This window comes from Scleropages formosus, chromosome 17, assembly GCF_900964775.1.
Source record: "Scleropages formosus chromosome 17, fSclFor1.1, whole genome shotgun sequence".
NCBI lineage: Eukaryota > Metazoa > Chordata > Actinopteri > Osteoglossiformes > Osteoglossidae > Scleropages > Scleropages formosus.
In genome coordinates, this window is record NC_041822.1 from 19,310,971 (window position 1) to 19,338,026 (window position 27,056).

The window sequence follows — 27,056 nt, forward strand, 5'->3', positions numbered from 1 at the left end:
TTCAATATAATTTTTTTTTGGTCTGTTAAATTTTAAATGCAAGGTAGAATTAGGCCGATATTCCTGGGTCTCAGCCATACTAAAGAGTGGTTAAGTTTTACTCGCTCCTGAGATCGAGCCTAAGAAGCCCGTCGAACAAATGGTCCTAAAGCGCATGACTCAAATTCCTGACAGCACGCATCGTGAGAGCAGCAGTGCTTCGCAAAACCCCATTTAAACCCAACCAAATTATATAACTGCAAATCTCCTCATATTGGAGCCCTGGGACTGAGAGCCTGCAGGGTTGACTACACTGCTATCAGTCCCTAAACAGGGATTAAACTGTGAACTCTGGCAGATTCAATGACGTGCCGACAAAATGAAGACTGCGACCACAGTCTGGCTGTAGAGAAGAGCCGACAGACACAGAACTGGCCGCTCAAGGAACCAGGCCCATGGCCTTGCTTTACAAGACAGAGACTGAGGCTGTTACAGTTTTTAATTAAACGCTGATTGTAATATAACCTGTATTGCCATCTATAAATTACAGAGATTTTTGGATAGATAGATAGATAGATAGATAGATAGATAGATAGATAGATAGATATACTTTATTGATCCCACAAGGGAAATTATTATGTTACAGCAGCAGAACACAAGTCAGATAAATACTTGCAATATATATTTAAAAAACATATAAAACAAGTGGAAAAATACAAGTTAAAAATACAAGATAAAAATATATGTGCAATTATGTATACTGTTGGAAAAATAAAAGAATAAAAAGTACATTAAATAAATTAAAACAGTATGTAGTGCAACAGCAAAGTGCAAGTTGTACAAAACGGTAATATAATCAGTAACAAGATGAACTAACAATAGTGCTGAATAGTTCACCTGTCACACAGAGGTGAGCTGTTGTACAAAGTTATTGCGAACAATAGAAATGATTTCCTGAACTGTTCTTTACGGCAGCGGAGCTGAATGAGTCTTTTAGAAAATGAGCTTCGCTGTCTCTGCAGCGTGCTGTGCAGCGGGTGGGAAGGAGTGTCCGTGATGGAGAGCAGTTTGTTCAATGACCTCCTATTCCTCACCGACTCAAACGTCTCCATGTTCTGTCCAATGATGCTGCCGGCCTTACGGATGAGCTTGTTCACCCTGCCTGCATCTCTGGCATTGATGCTGCTCCCCCAGCAGACCACGGCAAAGTAGATGGCGCTCGCAACAACAGACTGGTAGAAGATCTCCAGCATCTTGCTGCACACATTGAAAGATCTGAGCTTCCTCAGAAAATAGAGTCTGCTCATTCCCTTCTTGTACACAGCATCAGTGTGGTCCCTCCAGTCCAGACTGCTGTTCAAGTGGACACCTAAGTACTTATATTTCTGAACAGTCTCAACCTCCTCCCCTAGGATCTTTATGGGTCTGACTCCAGTTCTTGTCTTCCTAAAGTCGACGACCATCTCCTTGGTCTTCTTGACATTTAGGAGCAGATGATTCCTGCTGCACCACTCCACAAAGTTATCCACCAGGTGCCTATACTCCAACTCCTGTCCATCTCTAATACACCCCACCACTGCAGAGTCATCAGAGAACTTCTGCAAATGGCATGATTCAGTATCATACTGAAAATCAGAGGTGTACAGAGTGAGCAGGAATGGTGACAGAACAGTTCCCTGTGGCGCTCCTGTGTTGCTAACCAAAACATCAGACAGGAAGCTCCCCAGCCGTACAAACTGAGGCCTGTCTGACAGATAGTCAGAGATCCAGGAGACCGTAGATGCACTGACACCCATCCCCAGCAACTTGGCTTTTGACAAAAAAAAAAAAAGGATCATTAGAGCAATGTATGCTTGTTGTTTATCGAGAGCATGACGGTAGTAACACTGACTGCACTGGTACTTCCGGTGTCCCTGGACCGTTTCTTCCAGCAGTTCGTGTTGCACCTGCACCAGGGACAGGTTTCCGTGCGACACCGCGGTGGCCCGGTCTCTGTGGCGTAAGATGTCCGCGGCCGAGTCGGGATGTGAGCACTATGTGCGGAGCTGCTCGCTCAAAGTAAGACGTGTTTCTTGTGATACCGACACGATACAGTACAGTTTTTTGTACAAATTTAGATAAATACTCGACTCCTGTCCGTGTTATTTGAAGCCTGCTGTGTGATGAGTGTACTGACTATCTCACCGCCCACCCCGTGACGTGCAGTGCTAGCGACGATTCTGACTCACTCGCTCAGTCACTGCAGAGAGACGACGTTTTCTGTTCATTTAGGTTTTCAAAATGTTACGATACTTACACTCATTTACTCATTTATACGGCTGGGCAATTTTAGAGGCTTACTCAACTACTGTGGGATTCGAACTTCTGCAACTTTTGCCAAAATTTGCGTCCAAGACGTACAGCAGCTCAGCTAATGAATAATGATCCAGCATTCCACCACCAGCCGGCCTTAGCTGTTTCGTTTACTCGTCCGTTGTTTTCTCAAACATAAACAGGTGAATCGAGGTGAATTACTGCATTGATCCTTTTGTCCGACCACTGTGTCACTGTGAAAGCCAGGCAGGAGTGTTAGAATATACCAGAATATTTATAATTCACTGTGCGGTGGTAAATTTTCACACAGAGAGATGTGAGATGAGGGTTCTATCCACAAAAAAAAAAAAAAATTGATTCTTGAATTAAATACATAAATATGATAAAATCAAACCTAATAATACACATAGAGTAAGACTATTCATTCCTTGTGTTTATTCACTTAGCTGACACTTTTCCCCCCCAAAAAGTGACTTGGTGTTAGTTACTTATATAGTGATTTACCCATTTATACAGCTGGGTAATTTTACTGGAGCAATTTAGTGAAAGTACCTTGCTCACGGGTACTACGGTTGGAGGTGGAAATTGAACCTGCAACCTTCGGGTACAGAGGCAGTATCTCTAATTGCCACACACTACTGGTTGCCCCTATTCCTTCTGCTGTAATTGTTTTTCTGATCTAATCCTCATCCAAGGTGACATAGTGTTAAACACTTTGTAGTGATTTACCCATTTATATAACGGTATTCTTACTGTATCAGTTTAACATAAGTACTTTGATTAAGGGAACTACAGGAGGAGGTGGGATGCAAACCAGCAATGCTTAGGTTGCACAATGACAGCCTACCTGGGACACTTTCTGCTTCCCCCGCTGTACCCAAAGAGTGTGTTATTGGAACATATTCTGAGTGATACAGTGATTATTAGAAAATTTTAAAGGTATCTTTGAAACTGGAACCCAGTCTCCTATTGTGCTTTGTCCATATTCTACCTTCTGAAATCCATGTAATTCATGTGGTGCGGTCATTAGAGCTGTTCCTTTGCAGTCCGAAGGTTGCTGTTTTGATTTAAGATCTTACTAGTAATAACAGCAGTAGAAGATCAGTTTCCTATCCTTTACACCATTTCCTGTCTGTGTTGGTAAAACTGTAACACACACTTATCATTGTTTTGACACCATAGTGGGAAACTGTATTTAGGGGGGGAAAAAAAAATTGGGAGAGCTCTTAAAAATGGTTATCTTTTCAGGCTCCGTGTTGTGAGAAGTTCTACGTGTGTCGGCTCTGTCATGATGCTAAGGAGAACCACCAGATGGACCGCTTCCTGGTCAAAGAGGTTAAGTGCAGCATCTGCAACACGGTTCAAAAGGTGATTCTGTAGTTATAGCACCACCTTCCTCATCAATAGTAAAAATTGGTGACCTCGGAATATGTACAATTTTTCTTAGGAGATCTAAATTTAAAAACAGAAATCACTGAATTTTCTTGAAGTTGATATGTGTCTGATGTTTGCTGCTTTGATTTGTCTTATTCCCCAGGCACAGCAGATGTGTGAAGAGTGCGGTGTGAAATTTAGTGAGTATTATTGTGCCATCTGCCACTTGTTTGACAAGGATAAGAAGCAGTACCACTGTCAGCCCTGTGGTATTTGCAGGTTAGTGAGCCTGGACTTTGAAACTCTCAGGGCTGCAGTTTTGCTGTGGGCCAGCAGTTGTCTGCTTTGTCTGTCATAATGCAGAATACATAAAAATCCTGCCACACAGGTAAATAAGATGGATTTATTTGATTAACTGATGTCACCTGTAATTTTTTTACACAAGCGGTATGGATTTTTATATGGGTGCTCTCTGGATCCATTCCATTCTGTGTCTTGTACAGGTTTAAAGAATTGGTACATGTAAACTGTACTTCATGCTTAAAAATTTGTCCTAACTTTCAGAATTGGTCCAAAAGAAAAATACTTCCATTGTATAAAGTGCAATCTGTGTTTAGCCTGTGACCTTCAAGGAAATCACAAGGTATTTTTTCACAGTTGCTTTCCTTTCTCACAGCTGGTTTGTGGTTGTTGCATATTTGCATGACTAACAAGCGTTAAAATTAAACATTATTCCCAGTAAAGTGTTTATTGGACTTATGAGCAAAATTTCAAAGCAGTAACGGTAATATATACAGTGTAAATTGCTTTGGTGTCAGATGTGATACCTTTTCTATGTTTCTCCCCTACCAGTGTGTTGAAAATGTCTCTAGACAGAACTGCCCAGTGTGTATGGAGGTAAGATTTTAAATGTCTTACTGAAGTGTCCAAGTTAGTAAGAGATCTGGCTGCTCAATCCTTCATTTATGATGTGGCAGAAATCCAGTGGCAGTGATTGAAAATGTGCCACAGTCATGCTTTAGCTCTAATATGGGCTAAGTTGAAGACAACTTTGACATTCTGGTCAAATGCAGCTGACAAAATTGCAAGTAATACCATGGATGATGATAACTGTCCAGGACTGTACTGTCACATATTCATAGTGTATGTGCAATAAATATATATATATATTTATTTCCATGAAGCTGGCCAGCCTATAAATGGCAAAAAGAAAAAAATTGTTGTTTCATTTGTGTTGTTTCACATCCTGAAAATGAAAATTTTGCTGTTTTTCAAAGATGATGGCAGTCATTATTTTCAGCCTATAAACCCATCCTGTCCCACTATAGCACCGTGACCCCAAACCTGCTTCATTTCCTTGGGCTGCATTTGTACGAGTTAAAATAACATTGTACTTCTTTTAATTTAGTTTTACCAGTAATCCAGTTTGCTTAAAACACAATTTGTTTCATAATGTATATAAAGTATTCAGTTCAAGGTAACCAGTGTCAGAAAATGATCAAAGTTTTGGGATGGAAGTTACTCTTATTAATGGAGCCTCTCAGGGACCTCGCAAATGCTAAAAAAACTAAGCATAGCTTCATAGTTTTTAAATTTCATATAGGGTGGTTTCCTGTTTACAATTTTGTGTATTTTACTGTTTTAATTATTATGGTGGGTTGTATCTTAGTTGCTGCTTGTTATCTGTTTAATTCTGATGGGCAGTAATAATAATGCTCTTTAACTTTGTTCTATGTCAACGTAAGGATATCCATACTTCCCGAATTGGAGCTCATGTCCTTCCCTGTGGCCACCTGTTACATAAGTACGTTGTTTTTTTCCCTCCATTGCTGTCAGGCCTGTAGCTAAAAGAGGTCTCTAGAGGCTTCTGTAATTCATGTTCTGAGCAAAGTACTTCTTGAGGAGGATTTGGATATGATGCTGTAATATTATTTGAGTCGTATCTTATCACAAATATTGCCCGTTTAATCTTTCTTACAGATTTTGTCTTGAATAAACATGACTGTAAGCCTTGCAGCCTTTTTTTTTTTTTTTTTTTTTTTTTTTTTTAAACTCTTCCTGTTTTTTTTTATTTTTTAACAGAACCTGTTTTAATGAAATGTACAAAACTGGGTAAGTTTCAACTGTCTTAATTTTTCTTTCATTTACTTTAAGTATTCTGATCATACAAATTATCTGCTCTGTTAAGGTCTAAAACATTAGCATGAAAGTGTGCATGAATACCCATCAAGTTCAGTGATGTGCTGCATACACTATGAACAATCTTATCCAATAAAATGAAAAGCAATGTGTCAGGCTGTCATGTTAATAAGATAGCATTTACACACTCCAAAAAATCTGTTTTACTGCCTGATCCAGAGGGTATCGCTGCCCTCTCTGCATGCACTCTGCCTGGAACATGGAGCGTTACTGGGAGGAGATGGACAAGGAGATCTCACAGACACCAATGCCCAGCGAGTATCAGGGCACCACAGTCAAGGTAACCCAATTAGGAATATCATCAAAGCTTCTGACTACTTAAAGAGCCTGTTTTAGGCCAGTGGACCTGCAGTGGTTGTTATTGGTTGTTTCTGCCTATGGTGTTGTCGTGGAGCATTGATTGAGGATCTGAGCTGCTCACAGGAAATGTTCTGCACAAGTCCTAGGCAGGGAACTATTGTTTATTCATAAAGGCAGAGATGTAGTTAGGATGGATTTGGGAAAATATCAGGCTTTAATCAGTGTGTGATAACTTAGTAATACAAATCATGACATGGTGTTGCTACCTTGTACTGATGTCATTTTCTCCAGATCATGTGCAACGACTGCCAGTCACACAGCACGGTCCCTTTCCACGTACTGGGCATGAAGTGCAGTAGCTGTGGCTCTTACAACACCAGCCAGGATGGGGGGCTGATCCACTTGGAACAGGGGCAGCAGCAAGAGGCAGAGGAGCAGGAGGAAGAACAACAACAGCAGGAGCAGCAGCAGCGGGAGGGAGAACAGGAGGAACAGATGGAGGAGTAGGAACAGCCTTCTCCACAGTGACATGGCTAATGACCGAAGACTTGCCAGAACAAACCCAGTCTAAGATCTATACCAAACTTCAGCCCAGGCCTCCTCTATGACCCCTATGCTGGTCAATAGTCTTCTGTGGTTCTGACCACACACACATCTGGATTTTACTCTCCAGGGTGCTCCAAGTCCACACATCTGGACTACCGCGGTACGTCCTTTCCATCCTGATGTGTGAACCAGACTTCTAACAGTCTCAGACTGGCTAGCACAGCCTCTGCTGTCCAGTCGTATTTATGATTCACACTAGCTGATCTTGGGTTACTTTACAAGAATGAAAAACATTACGTTAGTGTCACTAACATAAACTTTGCATGTTAGTGCAAGTTACAAAATACAGGGTTCCAACCGCAACTGGTACTTTTCACTTAAAGAAGCACCATTCCAAATAAAGAATGTAGTCTGTGCCTCCCTAAACACCATTTGTTTCTGAAATGTCAGATTTCTCCTTGGTGGAGTTTAAATTGCAAATTATATACTGGTGTCCTCGCCGAATTCCTGTTCACCCAAATCTTGAGTTGCATTAAGCTCTGGAGTTGTCCAAAGCCCATACCAAATTGCAATAGAATTACCCAGAAATGAGTGTTCTTACATTCAGCAGCCTGTTCTTTTATCTGTGTATTACATATACAGTCGGTCTGGTGTGAACAGAGCAGCAGTGGACCGGTCGTGGGATGAGGTGTGGTACATCAAGGTTTTGCGTTTTCAGGTTTCCTCTTACACCTCATGTTAATTCTTATTATTTTTTAAACCATGTAGCACAATGGAAAATCCTGGAATATGTGATGAGAAATATATACAGCTTCCTTTCAGTCCAAACAACAAACCACGCATATAGTCGATAAATCGGTACTACAATACCTGGAGCACGTTGGGTTATCTGTATGCTGTACTCAGTCTTGTTTTACAAAGTCAAATGGTGAGATGAGCATTAGAACAGAAAGGAAAAGCTCTTTTTAAAATAAATGATTTGATGCTTTATGGGATGGTGTTCTGAGCAAAGATTACATTTACATTTATTTTTATTCATTTAGCTGATGCTTTTCTCTAAAGCGATGTACATCTCAGAAAATCCAATTTGTGCATTACATTAGGAGAAAGAGAGACATAGTTGCAGATGTGTGATTCTTAAGAAACAAAATAACTTTACTTTCCACTATATGGAAACTAGATTAGTATTATCCTCTGACTAAATTACACAGTCAAGGTCCTTAATCTGGGTCTGGCAACATGACCCATGCCATTTAGGTGTGGAGACTTGTCAGTGATAGCAATTGCACTTTTTAAAAAAGTACCAAAATGATATTAGAACAGTTTGTGGGTTTGGTGATTTCTGAGGAATCAATGCTTATTTTTATTTAAAACTCCCAGTATATTACCTCAGGTATCTCTAGTAAGCGTTGATATTTTTGAAATCTGTGTAAATTGATTCAGGAAAGTGTGTTCCTTCCCTGTATTCTATAAGGGTGCAGCAGCAGTTAAAGACTCAGTAAGTATGGAATGAGGCATTGTTCCTGCTTCTGCAGCAAACGTTATAGTTTTTGCATTAATGTCCTTTTTGAGAAGTCTGCCGACGGGGGTGACTGTGCATGGGTCAGGAGAATATGCTGTTATGTCCAAATGTGGAGTGTTGTCTTTCAGAATGACAACATATAACCATGCATGCTGCAATTTGTTGGATGTATGTTCAGTCTTTTAATTAATATAATTAAAATAAATTTAAAAGGGAAGAATGTTCTTCTACAAAGCTGTATTTTAAAAAAAACCTTGTGCAATCCAAAAATAAGAACAGTAGATCCAATATTATGAAAGTTTGTTGCAATGTTTTTTTTCCTAAAGCTTTTTCTAAGTTTGGTAATTTTGGATAAATATCTTAATTTCTTCACTGGGCTATCTTTTAAATTTTGCTACGGTGTAAACATTGTCCTTGTTCCCACAGTTGGTTGTTAGTTGGGTGTGCACTCAAATAGGAGTGGGGGACAGCCTTAATGCAGCTCAGTGTTTACAGCTCTTGTCTGGTGTTTCTGGGTTTTGGTAATCAATAACAATGACAAGTGGTGCACCTATTTATGGGATAAATAAATCTAAAACCTGCATTTTAGAGAAGTTAGTGGATATACAGTCTTAATTTTCAGTCATTCTGAATTAGATTAATATTAATTTACTGAAAATATTAAAGGCTTACAGTGTATTTTTATTATAGCTATATCAGACTTATACCAAACCTGAGCCACAAATAAATGTGTTAAGACTTTCTCAACTGTGTGAAGTTGAAAGTGGCTGGAATCTGATTAGCTCTACAAGTTTGTGGGATGAATTGCAACGTTAGACTTATTAGGGGAGGCCTAAACTATATGCAATGTTAAAATCTAGATTACAGTAATTTTTGTAGATATTTTTTGACTTCATACAAACAAGTTACAGACTTTCATTCCCAATTGTATTTGTAGTTGAGGAGCCAATGTACTCACTTCTACTGGATGTGCTGTAATTTAGCTGAAAGACAGATTCTGATTTATGGCCATTATTTTTGATTGAAGAAAATGTGAAAAAAATGAACCGGGATGGGAGTTGCTGGAAGGCGGCCTGCTGTATTAACAGACCTGTGTCGGAGCGGTTATGTTGTGTTGCCATTCTGGCCAGAAGATTAAGAATGTGTTGTGGAATAGTGTAATACTGCAACCTAAAGAAACACTTTTGGGGTTTGAAGGCAGTAATTGCAGAAATACAGTATAAGCTCCACGTAAAACTGCAGTGGCTCCTTTTAATCTGCACTGAAATATTGGTATACAGCTGTTCCCTCTAAGGTGTGAGACAGAATTGATACAAGGAATATCTCATCTACAGTCTCCACAGCAGTGCAGTGTCACTGTGATCTCTGCTGGCAGGGTGGTGTCACTCAAGTACATTAGAGCTGCAGTTGGTCTTGTTATTTTTATTGCTTGTTTGCTGCACACTATTGTTCGGAACGAATGATGGTGAAAAGAAGCACAGCGTGAACCACTGGGTCCCTTGTGCATAAACTCACAGATGTTGTTTTTGGCTGGTAGTTTGTAAGACTTATCCCTGAATTTGTGCCTGCTCTAGTGGCCTGGTTGCGGGTTCGAACGTTGCAAAACTATGGGCAGCCTGCCAGGAAGTTTCTCCACAGTGATCTGGTGCTGTACTAGATGTGTGAGAGTGGTGCGATCATGCATCTGACTGCCTAGCTTTACATGGTCTGAGTTAAAAGCCACATTACAGTGATTAGAAAGGTCGACCACAGTGCAGGACCTGCTGTCATTCTAAGGAGAGTTGGAGGACAGTGTCAAAAACCACTCTTCTTTTGGAGATGCTCAGTCACTTAGATGCACACACTCGGTAAGACCCCTGCATTAATCACTCGGCAGTTTTCATCTTTTTTTCAGTGGTTTTCGACCTTCAGTAACCCTTTCCAGGTTTATGGAAAATTGAAGGCACAACATTAAGTAAGATCATTGACAATAAACACTCACATTGCTTTAAGGGTAGTTTATTGTTGGTAAATACAGAGAAGGATAAAATTGTATACTGATCAGGAAAAGACTGTCAAAAGCTGTTGAAATAATTCAAATATGTTTTTCATTGTGTTTAATATATAAACTGCTTTCTTTCGGTCTGTCAGCATTACAGACTTGTCTTTCAGTAATACTCAAAGAAATAAGCAAAGCTTAACTAGTTTCAAAACTCACTCTAGTGTTTAACTGGAGTTACAAGAGAATTGTCATTGTTTATGCTTCACTTTAAGTTATCTCCCCTGCTGGGTAATGGCTGATGAGCTGTGAACGGAGTAAAACACAAGTTAGGATCAATAACCGTGCCAAGAGGCATTGGCATGGGGCTCATGGTCCCATCCAGAGCTGGCAGCCCTGCTGGCACAGGTGGCAGTGGAGTGGTCAACTGAATGCCCACTGGAAGAAGACTCGCGGGGACCGAGGGTGGGGTGGCTGTGTCTATGATAGCTGGAACAGCTGTAGTGCCTGGAATGAGGGGAGGAAGAGTCGTTTCTGGGGCAGCAGTCACAACTGGTTCTGTAGCAACTACTGGGACTGTCGCCTCTACGATGACCGGTTCGACTGTCGCCTCGGGGACAACGAGCTCCTCAGAGGACTCGGACTCCTCGGATTCTGATGATTCTGCAGCTTTCGCAACCATTTTTTTCAAACGGTTGCTCTGCCATTTGACCTGTGAATGAGAGCCACGTATTTCAGAACACGCACAAAAGGCTCGGCTCTTATTTTTCCACATTTCTTGCCTTCAGACTTTCTAAAACAGGCACATAATATTCACATGGGTGACATTAGACCATGGAAAAAAGTGAAAAATCCTTACTGGTTTTGATGATGCCAGTGATGCCAATGCCACAACAAGAAGAATGAGGATTCCAGTCTTTAAAACTTCCATGACTTGTACCTTACTTTCTCAAAGAAAAAATTGAAATTCTTCACTCACTGACGGTGTTCTTTAGGCATTTTACAAAAAAAAAAAAGACAAGTTTGATTAGCAAACTAGCTCTTGGACAGTCTCTGCAGCAAAAATACATTGACTCTTAAGGAATACATTGTTTTATGTTATTGAGTATGAAGAATGTTAAACAGATCCTGGAAATCTGATTTTCACACCAACCCATTTTCCCGTCTTAGCTAGGAAATTGCTTTAACCGTACATATTCACTAAAATACAGCATTGACATACAATATTTCCTGAAAATAGCTGGTCTTCTAATATATCTTGGATTTTTTTTTTAACATATTAAATCACAGTGATTGAACAAATAAGGGAAGATGGAATTTCAGAACAATAACCTGTAAACACACGCAGCCGGCTGGTAACTGAACGCAATTGTAATTCATTAGACCAGTACGTGCTCCACGTGCTGCATTGATCTAATTTATCCGTATCCTCAGTGTACGTCTGTATGTATGTGTGTTGCATGCATGTTGTACGTTGTACCCTGCTGCAACCTGAGTTTTCTTCTGGGATTAATAGTTTCATTCATTCTTTCATTCCTTTAGTCACTATTTCAAATCACTTTAGGATTGTGGGACTCCCAGTCCAAGTGTGTCCTGGTATACTGGATTTTTTTCAGTTTAACCAAGTACATTAACTAAGAACATCTTCACAATTGTATATTTAAAGCATTACCTTGTCCCGACGACTTGTCCCCGTAGGAAAACGCGATGGATGTGGATGTCGGTGCTTCCAGCGTTGATGAAAGTCGCACTGGGTGTCACAGGGAGACTGAGTAAAGAAATCCCGAGAATCTTTATATAGGGATGATTGAACCGGATGTTGTCTCAGCCCAGGATGCCTATGGGATGTTTTTTGGCTTAAATTGGAAAGTTCCCTTATCCAGAGATCCATTTTCATCCCGTAACGTGATGTGCGACTTGGCGTGGAGGAAGCTGGCGTGCTCTTCCTGTCGGTACGGAAGCGGTAATAACCCTGCAAAGACAGCACTTTGAAAACATGGGGCTGAAGAAGCAAAAAATATGACCGGAAACTTTGTGAAAACAAAAGTTATTTAATGAGAGCTTGGCCCCCCGTAGGAGGAATATTATGGTGAGGCTTGACAGCATAAGAGTGTCACGGGATGATACTCGCCCTTCAAGTTTCTATAACGGCCTGTAGCTGGGCATGGCTGTGGTTTATGCAGAAACTTAGGCCATGTTTTTAGTGTTTGAATGTTGATTTAACATCATTAACTTTACTCGTGGCTAAACCGACACAAATGGAAGCAGTTTGTTTTTTCACTAACAAAATTCTAGGAAAAGTATAGGGTGGCATATGGGCATGTTACAAACATAAGTGAACAAGTTAACAGGTGAGCTCTAACTTTCCCCCTTTTTGTATATTACAGTGGTTTACCTTGCATATTAATGACCTTCAGTCTGCATCAAAACAGTAAAGGCAGTAAAAACAGAGACTGCTCTTAGATGTGTTTCTACCACTCTGATATATGCTATTGATGTTTTTTACACATCCAAGCATAGAATGGGAAATATTTGCACTCGGAATTTGCAAATAAACAGCAAGTTCCAGACATCCTTAAATATACACTGCCGGGCAAAAAAAAAAAGTCACACACTAATATTTTGTTGGACCACCTTTTGCTTTGATTATGGAACGCATTTGCCGGGGCAACGTTTCAATAAGCTTATGCAATGTCACAACATTTATTTCCGTCCAGAGTTGCATTAATTTCTTGCCAAGATCTTATACTGATGACGGGAGAATCGGACTGCCGCGTAGTCTCCAGCACATCCCAAAGATTCTCAATGGGGTTAAGGTCTGGACTCTGTGGTGGCCAATCCATGTGTGAAAATGATGCCTCATGCTCCCTGAACCACTCTTTCACAATTTGAGCCTGATGAATCCTGGCATTGTCATCTTGGAATATGCACATGCCATCAGGGAAGAAAAAAAATCCACTGATAGAGAAACCTGGTCATTCAGTATATTCAGGTAGTCAGCTGACCTCATTTTTTGGGCACATAACATTGCTGAACCTAGACCTGACCAACTGAAGCAACCCCAGATCATAACACTGTCCCCACAGGCTTGTACAGTAGGCACTAGGCATGATGGGTGCATCACTTCATCCGCCTCTCTTCTTACCCTGATGCACCCATCCCTCTGGAATGGTAAATCTGGACTCATCAGACCACATGACCTTTTTCCATTGCTCCAGAGTTCAATCTCCTTTGAAACTGAAGCCTCCCCCCCCCATTTAGCCTCACTGCTAAGTGGTTTTCTTAAGGCTACACAGCTGTTTAGTCCCAATCGCTTGAGTTCTATTCACATTGTGCATGTGGAAATGCTCTTACTTTCACTAAACATAGCCATAAGTTCCGCTGTTTTTTTAATGATTTGATTTCACCAAACATTTAAGTGATCTCCTATCACAATCATTCAAGATTTTTTCCCGACCACATTTCTTCCTCAAAGATGATGGTTCACCACTGTCCTTCCAGGCTTTAATAATGCATTGGGCAGTTCTTAATCCAATTTTAGTAGTTTCAGCAATCTCCTTCGTTGTTTTCTTTGCTTGAACCAGGCCAATAATTTGACCCTTCTGAAACAGAGTAGCATCTTTTCCACAACCATGAGGATAAGTCTTCCGACATGGTTGTTTAAGAAATGAGAAGCTACTAACTGCATCAGTTAGGGTTAAATAACTTGTTGCCAGCTGAAACATTAATCACTGCAGTAATTATCCAATGGAAGGCTCTTACCTATTTGCTTAGTTAAAGCCAGGTGGTGACTTTTTTTTGGCCAGGCAGCATATTATATTGATACACATACAAAAGTATACTCACATTTCCTTATATTAACCTTAAAACTGTATATCACCTACACCAATATATGCTGCATACTGAATGATGATATAAAATGATGGCACTATTCACAAGCAAACTCATGTTTAAAAACTAGACATGTGGTTTACCAAGAGAAATTTAAGCACGTCTCACTCTCTCCTTTTTTCTCCACTTTCAGCTCTTCCAGAAAACAAGGCCCACTTAGCAAACATCAAACAGCTATTTACAGCATCGTAAACATATTGTTTAACGTTCAGTTCCACTTTGATCATGTAATGACAGACCACTGCAGAGTTTAATCCCCAGCAGAATTTGAGGTACATGGTTATTGCTCAAGACCCAGAAGTAGCTTACGCCAGTATAGTCGTTACACGCCCCAAGAATGCAGCCATCTTTTTCCAGATCAAATGCGGGATCCATGGAAACACCCCTCATTGTCCTGCTAATTTGCATTTGCTTTTTGAGAACTATGAATTACTGACAAGTTAACATACTGAAGAAATAAATTCACAACCAACAGTGTTGGATCACATCTCTTTGACGCAATTTTATTGGGTTATATTCTCTTCTGGTATTATGAACGTGGAACAAAAAGTACCAAAAGGTAATTTTTCCATCAGCAGTCACAAGTATAATGCTCAGGAAGTGGGCTTTCTGACTAAAATGGCTTCTCAGTTTTATCCGAGATTAGCTTCCTTGTGTTTAAGAGGTACTGTATGCAATTGACCATTATTGTATTCAAGAAATCCTAACAAACCGAATCGTATACAAAAGGCTCCCATGTAGATATGTCCTTCAACAAAGAAAAAGCTTAACTGTTACATTAGATATTACTTTAATCCATCTGGAGTGGGAGATGGTGCAGAACTAAGAATCGTCACCTTGCAGTTGGAAAATCCCAGTTGTGAATCTCTGCATCTGCTGTAGTGCTTGGAGCAAAGGTACGTCCCTGAATTCAAGTAAAAACTGCTTCTCTGTATCAATGGGAATGAGAACTGCAATTAGTTCAATATGCAAACAACTCATGTAACAATATATTAATATCAAGGACCTAATAAGGAGTGGAGACACCCTTTCTCTTCACATCAGCAACCATACTTCTTGGAATTCTGTCATACAAAGGTTGAATTGTGTATAGTGAAATATTGCACCATCCTTTCAAGACTCCAGGTTTTTGAGGGATGAAGGTGAGAATCTACTTTGTACACTGTGTTTCACAATTCCCATAAATGTTCTGTGATGTTTAGATCTTGTAATTGGGGAAGCTGTGGAAAGCACTTGACTTCATCCTAAAATATGGAAACATGTGACTGTAGTATTTGCACCATAGGGTACACCTGGTCCTGTTGCACTCAGGTTCCTTGGCCATTATATGAGCATACAGAACAATCATTGGACCAAATAACTCCCATGAGATGGCTGTCCATACCATCATGGATTTTCCACCATGTTTATCAGCTGTTAAGACATTGTGGATTGAAGAAATCCTTTAACTTTCTCCAAATAGACATGTCTGGATGTAGGAACAGAGTGAAAGATGAGCCCCTGACCTCCCTCCCTCAGGGGTCCCAGTTTGTGCTGGCCTTGGCTAGTGTTTCCAAAGAGCAGCCATCAGGTCACAGTTTGAGGCTTAAAGTAGTCATGCCCCCCCATTTACTGAGTGATGGTAATTTTTTAGGCTATACTTCCATGTCATCTAGCAACTATCCTGTGAAGGTTCTGTCCATCCCTGACAGCAATCTGACCTGTGAACACTGCTCTGCTGATTGTCTATCAGATCAGACACCTCTTAGCACCTTGTGTAGTTTTTGAACAATGCACCTGCTGTTCAGGTACAGATTTGGTCTCAAATTCTTTTCAAAGAAACAAGGCAGCTGCTCAGCAGAGCAGAGCTTACCAACTTAATTTGTAATCAACTTGGTCCTGTCTACAAAGAGCAAAGCATGGAGGTCTACATTCAAGAAGGGTCTGAAAACTCACTTCCCCCCCAGACTCCCTTCACCCACAATCTCTCCAGCTCCCATGTGGTGTAAATGTTCACGCACCGGTGCATCATGATCATGCCCTCATAAGTCTTTACACACCTGCTACTCCTGTATTGTAAATGTTTGTACCTTACCAAAAAGGTGGAGGAAGATTCAGGATTCATCTAGCCTCTGTTTTGCACTTACTGGAACATTTAGTATCAGTGCATTGAGTAAAATTAAACTAGGTTTACTTTAGAAAAAGCTGTCTGCAGCTATGTCTCTCTAGTAATCTAAATTAATTAAATGCAACTTAAGTTACAATTGCAGATCCTGACTTTAGAGTTACTATAGTCAAAAAGTTGACCAGTCATTGAAAGTAGTGTGACAGTTCTATACAAATAGAGAGCTTTTAAGTTGAGTTCTATTCTGCCTAATCAGTCCAAAATGCCTTCAAGTTAGAGAATTGCATCTGCACTGCCATTCTGTTGGGTGGCAAACACCCTTGGTTACATACAGTTCACTTGGGCCAAAACCAGCTTAAGTTACAATAACCACACCAGCATTGCATGTTTGAGGGGGAAAAAAACAAAGCCATACCAAGTGTCATGTCACACATTTTTATTTTTTTTTGCAAATACAAAAACTGCTGCCATCCAGTTGTAGAGAACTGTTTATTCCGCAGATGGTGATTCCTGAAAGAACAACTCATGAGTTCCATTTCCTGCAGTGCACTGAACAGTTACATCACAAGTTACCACAAGAGCTCCTTTACCTCTGGGTTCTCGTTGAGGGGTGCATGGACTGAGGATTGCTCTGCTCGGGTTGTCATTTCTGTCTGCGTAGTTTCTTTGGTAAGTGCTCGCCCTCTCCTGCAAGGAGAAGGAGACATTCAACATGGATCATAGGCTTAAGACCAGAACATGGATGCTCTGCTTCCAGCTCCTACTTCCAAAATATGTTGGTTAGCACATCACTACAGGTTGTGGTTCTGAAACCATCAGGACACATTGCTGACTAGTCTAGTTTCCTTGCTGTATGATAAGCAGGAAATCCAAGTATTTAAAATTCTTGGATACAAGTTTAAACCTTGTATACATTTAGCTGACAGCTACTAAATTAAGGGAAGAATAAAGAGCAAGATCTTAGCATACAGGGGTCCTTTGACTAGAAGTTTGTCAAAGGACAAAGTATGACCCATAAGGCTATAAAGCAGTCATGTTACTATATACAAGATTCCCACCAAAGCTTTCATATTGAAAGCCACAGCATCTTTTCATGCAGCACCATTTTCAATTTCTAAATTGAACTCCAGTAGCAAAGACTTCTGGATGAGCCATTGTAAATGGCTTTTATAAAAATGTAGTTGCTTTTCAACAAGCAACCACTGAAATGACATTTGACTCCAATGTCAGGACTTGAGTATGAACTTGAATGCTGTTGTATCCCATAGGTTGGGACCAAAGGACTACTTGTACACTACAAAGTAAGAGGCCCCTGGTGTCATCTTATTTGGGTGGGGTGTTAGAACTGCCTCAAGTATCAAGCCATTACCTTTTGTTCACCTGTTTCCTCTTCCTGACGACCAGGATGATGGCACCAATGACGACAACGCTAGCTGCAAAGGCACTGCCTACAAATATAAGCAGTGCCTGAACAGAGAGCCCAGCACGATCCTGGCAAAACTCGCCGCTGAAGCCTGGTTGGCATTCACAGACCGAGCCCCTGCCTGGCATAACCACACACTTGCCATGGCCCCCACACAGTTGCTCATCACAGGGTTGAGCATCAAGTTCCCGTAAGAGGGCATCATCCATAGGGGTGGGCAAGACTAGTGTGGTGGAGGGTACAGGTAGGCTGGTGCTAGGCACAACCAGGATTGGGCCAAGAGGCTTCTTCCGATCCTCCACACCTGTAGGGACATTTTTAGAAGAAAATGTAACTTTGAGGACAAGTCTGGTACCACAGAAGGAACTTTAGAGGTGTGGTTCACACACACACACACAAAAAAAAAAAAAAAAAAAAAACTGGACAAAACAGTACTGTTAGTCAGAGCTTAAGCTACCAAATAAACCTGGTAGTGTCTCCTACATATTTAGGAGACTTGAGAGTTTGAAAGATTCAAATAATGTATGGGGAAGAAAAAAATTGGAACATGCAGCACTTGTCAACTGCACTTCTGCTAGAAGTACTTAGAGTAAAGATCCCTCAAATTTATTTTTACTGAATTGAGATACTGAGTCAGTTATGTACTTGAAAGTTGGGGGGAAATTAACTCACAGTTCTCATCTGAGCCATCAGGGCAGTCAGGATGGCCATCACAGAACTTGGCAACTGGGAGGCAGGTGTTGCCATCCCCACATAGTTTGGCATTTGGGGGGCACTGATGTACAGGTACACAGTCTGTCTCATTGATGGAGAGATGGCCCCATGCACACCTGCAGGTGCGTCCACCAGGGAAGGGCAGGCAGAGGTGTCCGCAGCCCCCGTTTTCAACTGAGCACTCATTGGTTCCTGGGTGTGCAGAGATGGCCTTGAGTTTGTACTGAACTAATATAGCAGTGTCATTCACACTGAGTCAAGTGCAGCTGAACAAATCAAGTTGTCAAAAAAGGCAAAGTAAAAGGTATGAGTCATACATGCATATATTTACATTTTCAAATATAGTTTGTCCCTGTTTTACCAGTAAGTGGTAAATTTGGAGGTATGGTTGGAACAGAGCAAGGGCAGATTTGACAGATGCCCTTCCTAATGTCAACCCTCACCATTTTACCTTGGCTCTAGACTTTCAGTGGCTGGGACTATGGGCAATTTATCACCAACACCTGTCTTTGGACTATGGGAGGAACCAGAGCACCCAAATAAAAAGAAACATTGAAACATCAGGCTAGGCAGGGATCAAACCCATGTTCTCTTGCACTACCCAGGTGGAGGTAGCAGATTACCCTGTGGTAAAAGCATTCATTTGCCAAAATAACCCCCACCCCTTGGTTTTTCCAAGTCATGCTCTAGTTCTCTGGGTCAACTATAACTCATTGTTAATGGGTAGCAGTTCAGGCTTTCCTCCATTCTCCTCATTATGGAGAACTGACTAAATGCACATTTAGTCAGGAGGTGGTTAATCTAGTGATTAAGTTGGACCTCTAGTGAGGGGGTGGGTTTAAAAATTATGCACAACCCTACCTTTCTGCAGATCCTCACTATAGGCTTTCATAGCAACCACGTCACTCTCCACTACAAGCCACAGCTGCTCAGGCTCTTCAGCCTTGCGGTACCACACCTTTACGATGTCTGCAATGAAACAAAGGGAGTCAGTCTAAGGAAACCATTTATTCTGTTGGGTGCAGGAATATTCTGAGCTTGCCTCAGTTTTGTCATAGTGAAAGATCTCCACCCTCACAAAGTTCTAAAAACCTTTAGTTCCATTTGGCATCTCCATATGGAGTTCTCTAGAACAAGGGATAAGTTACTGTACCATTTAGTGTAGTCCAGAACAGCACGTCATCAATGATGCACAAAGACTTGACTGAACTGCCTTGGGTTTTAAACTCCAAGTATCCAGAACCATCTATGGAAACTGAGCCAATGACACCTGCAACAGAAGGACAGTTGTGACAACTGCTTAGGAAGGAGGGGCTGAGATACCCAAGACAAGTGGGCACATGTAACAGGGGAGGGAAAAAAGCCTGCAGTTGAAAGCTTTGGAACAGTGTTTAAGAAGAACTTGGGTGCTTACTAGAGTCGGCCCAATACAGCCTGTCACCATCAGAAGAGAAGGTCAGGGAGATGGGCTTCAGGGCTTTGTCCCAGATGAGATTGCGGCTACGGCCATCCATATAGGTACACTGAACCTGAGCAGGACCCTCGTGACCTGGTGGCCCTAGATCTATGAAACACAGCCTGCCAGAAGGGGGGTGTAGGGCAATGCCCCCAGGGGTCCCCAGGTCATCCAGCAGCACAGTGGTGTACATGCCAGAGGCTGAAGTCACATGCAGGCGTGGTTTCTGACTGCCACTCCAATACAATGAGAGCGTGATCCAGTCTACTGCAAATGCTGCAACCGCATCCCCCTCCTGCAGCTGGACAGCTGGGTCACTTGCCACCAGCATCCCCTCCATCAGCTTGAAACACTCCACAATTGACTGTCCTTTATCTGTCAGGTACAGTTCCTGGGTCCTGTGCACATACTCCAGCATTGTGGCCTCATTCACACCAGGCAGTGACAGCACACGGTGGTCTGGCCACTGCTTTATCCCCAGCCCACTATGCAGGCTCTGCATGTACAGCTGGGGATTGAAGAGGGTCAATGGTAACATGCATAGCAATATTCATAGCAGATTTAAGACAACTATACCAAAATGAACCTGAATACAGTACAGTGAATGCTATAGAATTTCCACCTGCCATAGATGTGGAAACAAGGTTAGGCTGTTAATATCATCCCATATATTATTTTAACACTTGCCCCTGTAATGTACAGCTTGGTATGTGATCAAGCAATTCTGGGACAGGCTCTGGGCAGCCCTAATTCCAACAATTAGTTGATAAACTACATCTGATTGTTGCATGAGTTTACAGTACATGTACTTAAGCTTGAATGTCAGCTATAGTGTTGATTCTCTGTAGCTAATGATCTGTCTTATACTAGGTTGTAAGAGTCTGGACAACTTTATCCAAAGAGACTCAGATGGCTCCGTAAGAAAAAAAAAAAATGACCTGAGCAAAGGCAGCAGAAATCTTAAGGATGTTCAGATGTGCTGAAAGAACCCCTGTGCTAGTTTGAGTATTTGTACCTGGGTGACAGAGGTAGGGGACAGGAGCAAGATGAAGGGAGAGTCTTTGGGGGTCAAGCAGGTGAGTCCATCCTCAGCCAGCAGTTGACCAGAAGGACAGCGACAGACACCCCTGGGCCCCAAGGCCAGCACACACAGGTAGGAGCACTGGAGGATTGCACATGGATTTGGGATGTCCTTCTGCAGCAGACTGTGGACAATCTATTGAAAACAAAGCCAGAGTTCATGCTCACATTAGAAATTCACTTGTATTTACCATGTTTAGGATTCCACGGGAGGGGGGAAAAAAATTTGATACCTGGTTCATGCTTTTGAGTCAAAACATAGTTTACTAGAGAACTTGTGGGTCTTAAGTACAGCCATCAGCTCAGGGTCCCATTACATGGGATATAGTGCCACCAAGTGGTTTTATACTATAAACTCATGGCCAACCAACCCAAAACTTCATTATATTCCTTAATACACAACTCACACCCACAAAGGCAGGAAGTACTGCCATAAAAATTCAGGATCTCTCCTTAGTAAACTGGAGACTTCCTCAGGAAGTCTTTACATTGTTTTAAATTCACCCACTATTGATTCCTGCCATCAGCCCATCTCAGCTATATCATTTGGACAAAGACTGTCCCTGTGTGAGGACACTTGCCTTCAGTCCAAATGGCTGTCCCGTTTGCTTGATCAGCGTTTCTCGGTTTTTGCCTGTGCGTTTGTTGGCTGCCTGCACAGTCCTCTTTTCAGTGTCTGACCAGTAGATTGCATCATCCAACACAGCTATGGAGAAGGGTCTAGGAGTCTCCATCAGCTGCAGGATCTGTTTAAGGCAAAATGGTGGTTTTGCTTCTGTTCATTTTCAAGTTTTGTAAGTGTTAATCACAAAATCTTTGGGACCAGATAAAGCTGTGCAACCCATTAAGTTATCCAATTAAGAATCCCATTCAGTACCCTGATGTCCTCCCCATCCAATGTGGCTGATCCAATGCAGCGGAGCTTTTCATCTGTCCAGTAGATTCTGCTATCTAGGGAGTCCACAGCCAGACTTCCTGGCCAGCTGAGGCCATCTCGGATCAGCACCCGCCTCTCAGAGCCATCCATCCCTGCTTGCTCAATCTGTGGCTCGCTGCCGATCTCAGACCAGAACATCATCCTTCAAACAAGAGAAGGATGTTGAGTTCCCCTTGAACACCTATAGCCAGGTGATGCTTTTGCCAAGTCAACATGCTTCAGATTGCTAAAGGACTTTCAAAGCCCCAAAAGAGGCTTTAGTTTATGGCCTGTAAGCTACATTCCCAAAGCACTGGGTGACAAGACCTCACTCACCCTTTCTGTGGCATTAGTGCAAGGAATCTTGGCTGATCCAGGTCCTCATCCAGAAGGATGGTGGAGTTCTGGGTTGTGTCATCAAGTGCAATGACATGTATCTGACCCCTGAGGCCATCAATCCAGTACAGGTTTCGTCCAACCCAGTCCATAGCAATTGAGTCTGGACTGATACCTAACAAGAGGTACAGATAGTGAGAACACAATCTGTATACTTTGAGAACCTTGCAGTTACAGAAATACTAGTTGCATTTTCAAAAGCAGTTCATTTAGAACTGCTTGACAATCAAATGTGACTTGCCAAATATTTGGTGGGAACTCTACAAAAGAACCTTCAACTGATTATAACACTGGCTACAGGAGCCAAGTGAAAACTGAAGATGTGACTTATGGTTGATTCATAGCACCATAGTCTCAAATTAAATGTTTAATCATTTCATTTGATCTTGTGGCAAAAGGGCTTTGACAGACTGCTCCCATCCTGAGCAGACAGACCTTTGACAACAGTGCCCTGGTCACTCTTGTTCAGAAAGGTCCACTTGATGCTTTCAGCATCCAGGTTGACCCAGAACACCTTCTGTTCTTTCCAGTCATAGTCCACCCACAGCACAAGAGTCTCGCTGCCTGTGGGAATGACTTCCAGGTTCGACTTCCTCAGGTCAAGGAGGAGAAGCTCATGTTGCACTGAAGCCAGCAGGAAAGGCTCCCCTGGGGGCCAACAGGGAAATGGTAAACTGCAGGAGTCAGCCAGTCTGAGTAACCTTTGACAGACTAAGGGTCATATTACCAAGACTGCAAATATACAGCTGAGGTATGGACTTCATTCTGGAGCAGAAACAGGTTTCCCCCCCAGTACCAATAAAATCATTCACCTAATGCCAGAGGTACAATATGGTGAGGCTACCATGTTCCAGACAATACCTGTAATTTTACAGGTGTGGCCATCAGGTTCCAGCAAGTAACCAAGGTGACACAGGCACAAGTAGGATCCCTGGGTATTCTGACAGGTGTGGCTACAGACAGGGTCAAGCGCTTGGCATTCATCAGTATCTGTGCAGGTCATCTGATCAGCCTGGAGCTGAAAGCCAACCTTGCAGCTGCATTTCTACAATCAGAGGGAATGAGATTCTTGCACCAAACTCCTGCCAGACACAAACCTTTACAGTTTTAGTTACACAAGTGGTACAGTTAAGCAACCCAAGATGCTTAACAGCCTTGTTAAAGGCCCAACTTAAGACACTACCAGCTTCAGAACTATGTGGGTAAACTCTAGCAAGACCTGCTGCCCTTCTAAAACAGACTGATACAATGACCCAGAGATTAGTCAGCCACCATCATTTTCCTTCAGCACCATTTACTCACTGGGCCCTGGGGGGTGCTGTAGCAGTTGTGGGTACACTGAGGACTGTCTGGGCTGGAGCACATGGCAGTGAGGCATCCCTCACCCTCATCAGACCCATCAGGACAATCAGAAGTCTTGTTACACACCAGTGCTAGGTCCAGACACTCTCCAGTACCACACTGGAATTGGTGGGAAGGGCAGCTGTGTGGTACACCTAGAAATGGGAAAGATCCCAGATCAGACACTGGATGTTTTGATCCGCACCACTTCCTTAAAGTGGTGGCTCTGGAAACACTGACAGTACATGTTTAAGGCCATGCTGTTACACTAGTTGACCTCCAGGTTTGTGTACAATTGCATGTAATATTAAGAGGAGTTCAGATCAATGCTGACTAGACAAACTGCTTTGACCCAAATAACCATTAGGGGGTGAGGGATCCAGTTCAAAAATGCAGGTTCAAGATCTAGGTGACATCCCAACTACCGCCAACTCCCTCCCATGGTCTTCCGGAGACTTACACACACAGGCAGTACTCAAATTGTGTAGAAGTCCTCCAATGAAAGTATAAACTCTTACTCACATCCTTCTTCATCACTGTAGTCATTGCAGTCCTTCTCTCCATCACATCTCCAGGATGCTGGGACACACTGCACACCAGAGCTACAGGCCCACTGATACTTGCCACATGTCACCTCAGCCACTTGGCAGTCCTGCAACCCAGGCAGACAGCACCCCCCCCACCACACTTGTCATTCCTGGTTTCTACTCTAGACACCAAGTGTCCATCAGAAGTGATATATTAGACCAGTTCATAAGTCTTTCATAAAAGACCTTCATTTGGTGCCTGAGGTGAACCCAGATACAGAAAACTGATCTCAACACCTGCTTCCTCCTCCTAGCCTCTACATAGGATATTCACCTTCTCATCAGCTCCATCCTTGCAGTCACTCTCACCGTCACACACCCATGTTGCCGGGAGGCACTTTCCATCACTTGGGCAGAGCTGCTGACCGGGGCACGCCAGGGTCTCGGCACAGCCCCTCTCATCCGAACCGTCCTTGCAGTCCACTTGTCCATTGCAGCGTGCAGCCATGGCAACACATTTGCCACTGTCACAACGAAACTCACTGCTGCGGCACTTCATGTTTTCTGGAATAAGGCATTCATGCAGGAAAATGAGTCACCATTGTTACCCTGAACCAGCAGTGGGTGATATTGGCCAACTTGAATTAGGTATACCAAGTTATAAATTTGAACTTTAACTTCTTGTACATTGAATATGTAGTCCTATCACTCAACAAAGTGTTAGACAATGCCAATTCTTATGAATGTTCTCTATGTATTTGAGATTTGAATGTCAGCTTTGACATTGTGAGGTAAGCTTTTGTACAAGAAAAAGCTGGAGGGGGAGGAGAAAAAGTTACACCCTGTCCCCTCTGCCTAATAGTTATCGATTTAGATGACACTAGGAAGCACCTGGTAGTGTAGTGGTTAGAGCTGTAGACTTGGGGGTCCAAAGGCCACAGGTTCAAACCCCACCTCCAGTAATACCCTTGATCAAGGTGCTTTACTTCAATTGGAGTTTAAAAACCCCACCCAACTATGTTTAAATTGTACATAAAACACTGTAAGTCACTGAAAAAAGGGACTTACAAAACAAAAATGTAAAGTAACAGTTTGCTCATTAACACAACTGGGTCATTTTTACCGGAGCAAGGCAACAGAAGCATCTTTCCCAAGGGTGCAAGAGCTAGGATTTAAACCCAGGTCCTTGAAAGACAACATCCAGGTGCAACATGGTCTGCATGTTGATTATTGTGAGGAACGCACCCTGTCCATCGACCCCCCCACAGCACCATGGGCACGCACCACATTCCGCCTCATCTGTCCCATCCAGGCAATCCTTCTCCCCATCACAGATGAAGGATGCTGGCAAGCAGCGGGCGTTGTCATCACAACGATGGGCACAGCTTTCCGAGGGCTGCCAGCAGTTTTGCTCATCAGAACGGTCCTGACACTGAGCCGTTCCATCACACACTTCACTCTGGTCAATGCACTTCAGACCGTGGGCGCACTGAAACTGTCCTGCAAAAGGGCACATCTGATGCTTTACCCTCCGCTCCACACACACACACACACACACACACACACACACACCCACCCTCAAGTGACATCTGCAAACTCACAGCTAAACAGGTGGGTACTTTGGGGTTGCAACACCATTCTCTTCCAGAGAACGGAAGCTCCGTTACGCAAAGGCCAATCAATAGAGCACACCTTTTATAAACTAGGACTTCTGCAGTTGACCCATTTGGACAGCAGTCTGACCCTGCTGCTTCCAACCACTGACATCCTTGTCCACAGGGAGACAACCACTACACTCAAGCCATTCATTCATGTCCACTGTAGAGGACATTTAACAACACATCGCAAGCCACGTGATCAAACTCAATGGAAGCTGTCGCTGAAGTGTTTCCTACGCAATCACTGTCAGCAGAGGGACTCTAAGGACAGGTGTGTGTGGGGCGCGAGCCCACCTTCTGCGCACTGCTCCGAGCAGGCCTCCTCATCGGACCCATCCGCGCAGTCCGGCTCCCCGTCGCACACGTGATCGTACGGCACACACTCGCGCCCATCGCTGCACGCGAACGAGCCCAGGCCGCACTTGACGGGGGCCGAGACTGAGGCGTCCGCGTGGGCATGGAGGGAACCTGCGGAGATGGGAGTCAGAGTGCGCATGCGCGGCGAGGGTCGAAGATGCGGTTCGTTAGTTACACGTTTCATAGACGCACCGGGACCTTTCTTCAGTACATCGCACCAAATAATACTAGAGTTCCCCCCCGCCGAGCCAAAGGAGAAAAAAAAAAAAAAAAAAACGAACTTCAGATAAGTCTTGTTCAGATCATCAAGTTGTCGACATTATCAGCCAAAGTAATCTACAAGATTATATTTAGTCACTTATCCAGACCAACTATGAAGATCAGATCATCATCATGTGCCTACAAAACTAAACCGCAGCGCTTAGTTTTCAATAATAATAAAAACTAAACGTCACTGTATCAAAACCGTTCATCTTACCTGTCAAACTTGCACAAGTCCATAGTGCTATAGCACTTAACAACAGCATAAAATCCATACCCACCAACAAACAAAGCAGTGCCGAAGTGAGGGGTAAATGCGACCGCAGTGCTTTATAATTACACCTCCCGTTAATTACGGAAGCGCCGCCCTAATTAGTCACCGGCTGTTTGATTTGGGCGGAGCGGAGCGCTGCGCTTCGTTGCGCTGCACTTCCTACCGGGTACGCCTGGAATGAGTAATAACATAGTATTTAGGCCTTTCTATACGGACCACTCTGGCAGAAGCTATATACCTCATTTAACACACTTTGCCCCACGTTTTTGGTACCTATTTCACAAAGAAAGTATCCAAGGAAAATTCAGATGTAACTCAGATCCATTCGTGTACAACTAAACTAAGATCTAAAAACCTGTATGAAAAATTAATGCTGAAAACGTTTCTATTCGAAGTTAGCGTAAATCAAGCGTTCCTGAATCTGCGCTCAATGTCACTGTGCTTATG

The 27,056-nt window shown here is 42.6% G+C and overlaps 2 protein-coding genes across 2 annotated transcripts; one reads left to right on the forward strand and one right to left on the reverse strand.

Annotated features, from left to right (window-relative positions):
* Positions 1–1,958: 1,958 nt before the first annotated feature.
* rchy1 (ring finger and CHY zinc finger domain containing 1) lies at positions 1,959–7,730 on the forward strand. Its single transcript, XM_018758289.2, has 9 exons — positions 1,959–2,037; positions 3,541–3,660; positions 3,830–3,945; positions 4,231–4,309; positions 4,519–4,563; positions 5,412–5,470; positions 5,749–5,778; positions 6,025–6,145; positions 6,457–7,730. The coding sequence occupies exons 1-9, from the start codon at positions 1,984–1,986 to the stop codon at positions 6,670–6,672; spliced, it is 840 nt and encodes a 279-aa protein (XP_018613805.1). The 5' UTR covers positions 1,959–1,983; the 3' UTR covers positions 6,673–7,730.
* Positions 7,731–16,631: 8,901 nt separating this feature from the next.
* Positions 16,632–26,624, reverse strand: lrp13 (low-density lipoprotein receptor related-protein 13). Its single transcript, XM_018758256.2, has 19 exons — positions 26,553–26,624; positions 26,012–26,185; positions 25,344–25,559; positions 24,394–24,623; positions 24,055–24,184; positions 23,494–23,687; positions 23,053–23,236; positions 22,627–22,839; positions 22,132–22,306; positions 21,757–21,958; positions 21,461–21,625; positions 20,815–21,015; positions 19,758–20,307; positions 19,497–19,613; positions 19,205–19,312; positions 18,302–18,535; positions 17,576–17,933; positions 16,797–16,893; positions 16,632–16,716 (listed from the first exon to the last, which is right to left on the reverse strand). Exons 1-19 carry the CDS (start codon positions 26,608–26,610, stop codon positions 16,696–16,698), a joined length of 3,627 nt encoding a protein of 1,208 aa, XP_018613772.2. The 5' UTR covers positions 26,611–26,624; the 3' UTR covers positions 16,632–16,695.
* Positions 26,625–27,056: the final 432 nt, after the last annotated feature.

Bases quoted from the DNA above. Each gene is read 5' to 3' on its own strand.
- rchy1 (XM_018758289.2), top strand. From the start codon at position 1,984: ATGTCCGCGGCCGAGTCGGGATGTGAGCACTATGTGCGGAGCTGCTCG. The intron at 3,661-3,829 runs GTGATTCTGTAG...CTTATTCCCCAG, and splicing joins TCTGCAACACGGTTCAAAAG to GCACAGCAGATGTGTGAAGA. The intron at 4,310-4,518 runs GTATTTTTTCAC...CTCCCCTACCAG, and splicing joins ACCTTCAAGGAAATCACAAG to TGTGTTGAAAATGTCTCTAG.
- lrp13 (XM_018758256.2), bottom strand. From the start codon at position 26,610: ATGGATTTTATGCTGTTGTTAAGTGCTATAGCACTATGGACTTGTGCA. The intron at 21,626-21,756 runs GTACTGAATGGG...TGCCTTAAACAG, and splicing joins TGGATGGGGAGGACATCAGG to ATCCTGCAGCTGATGGAGAC. The intron at 16,717-16,796 runs GTAAAGGAGCTC...TTGTTCTTTCAG, and splicing joins CCCTCAACGAGAACCCAGAG to GAATCACCATCTGCGGAATA.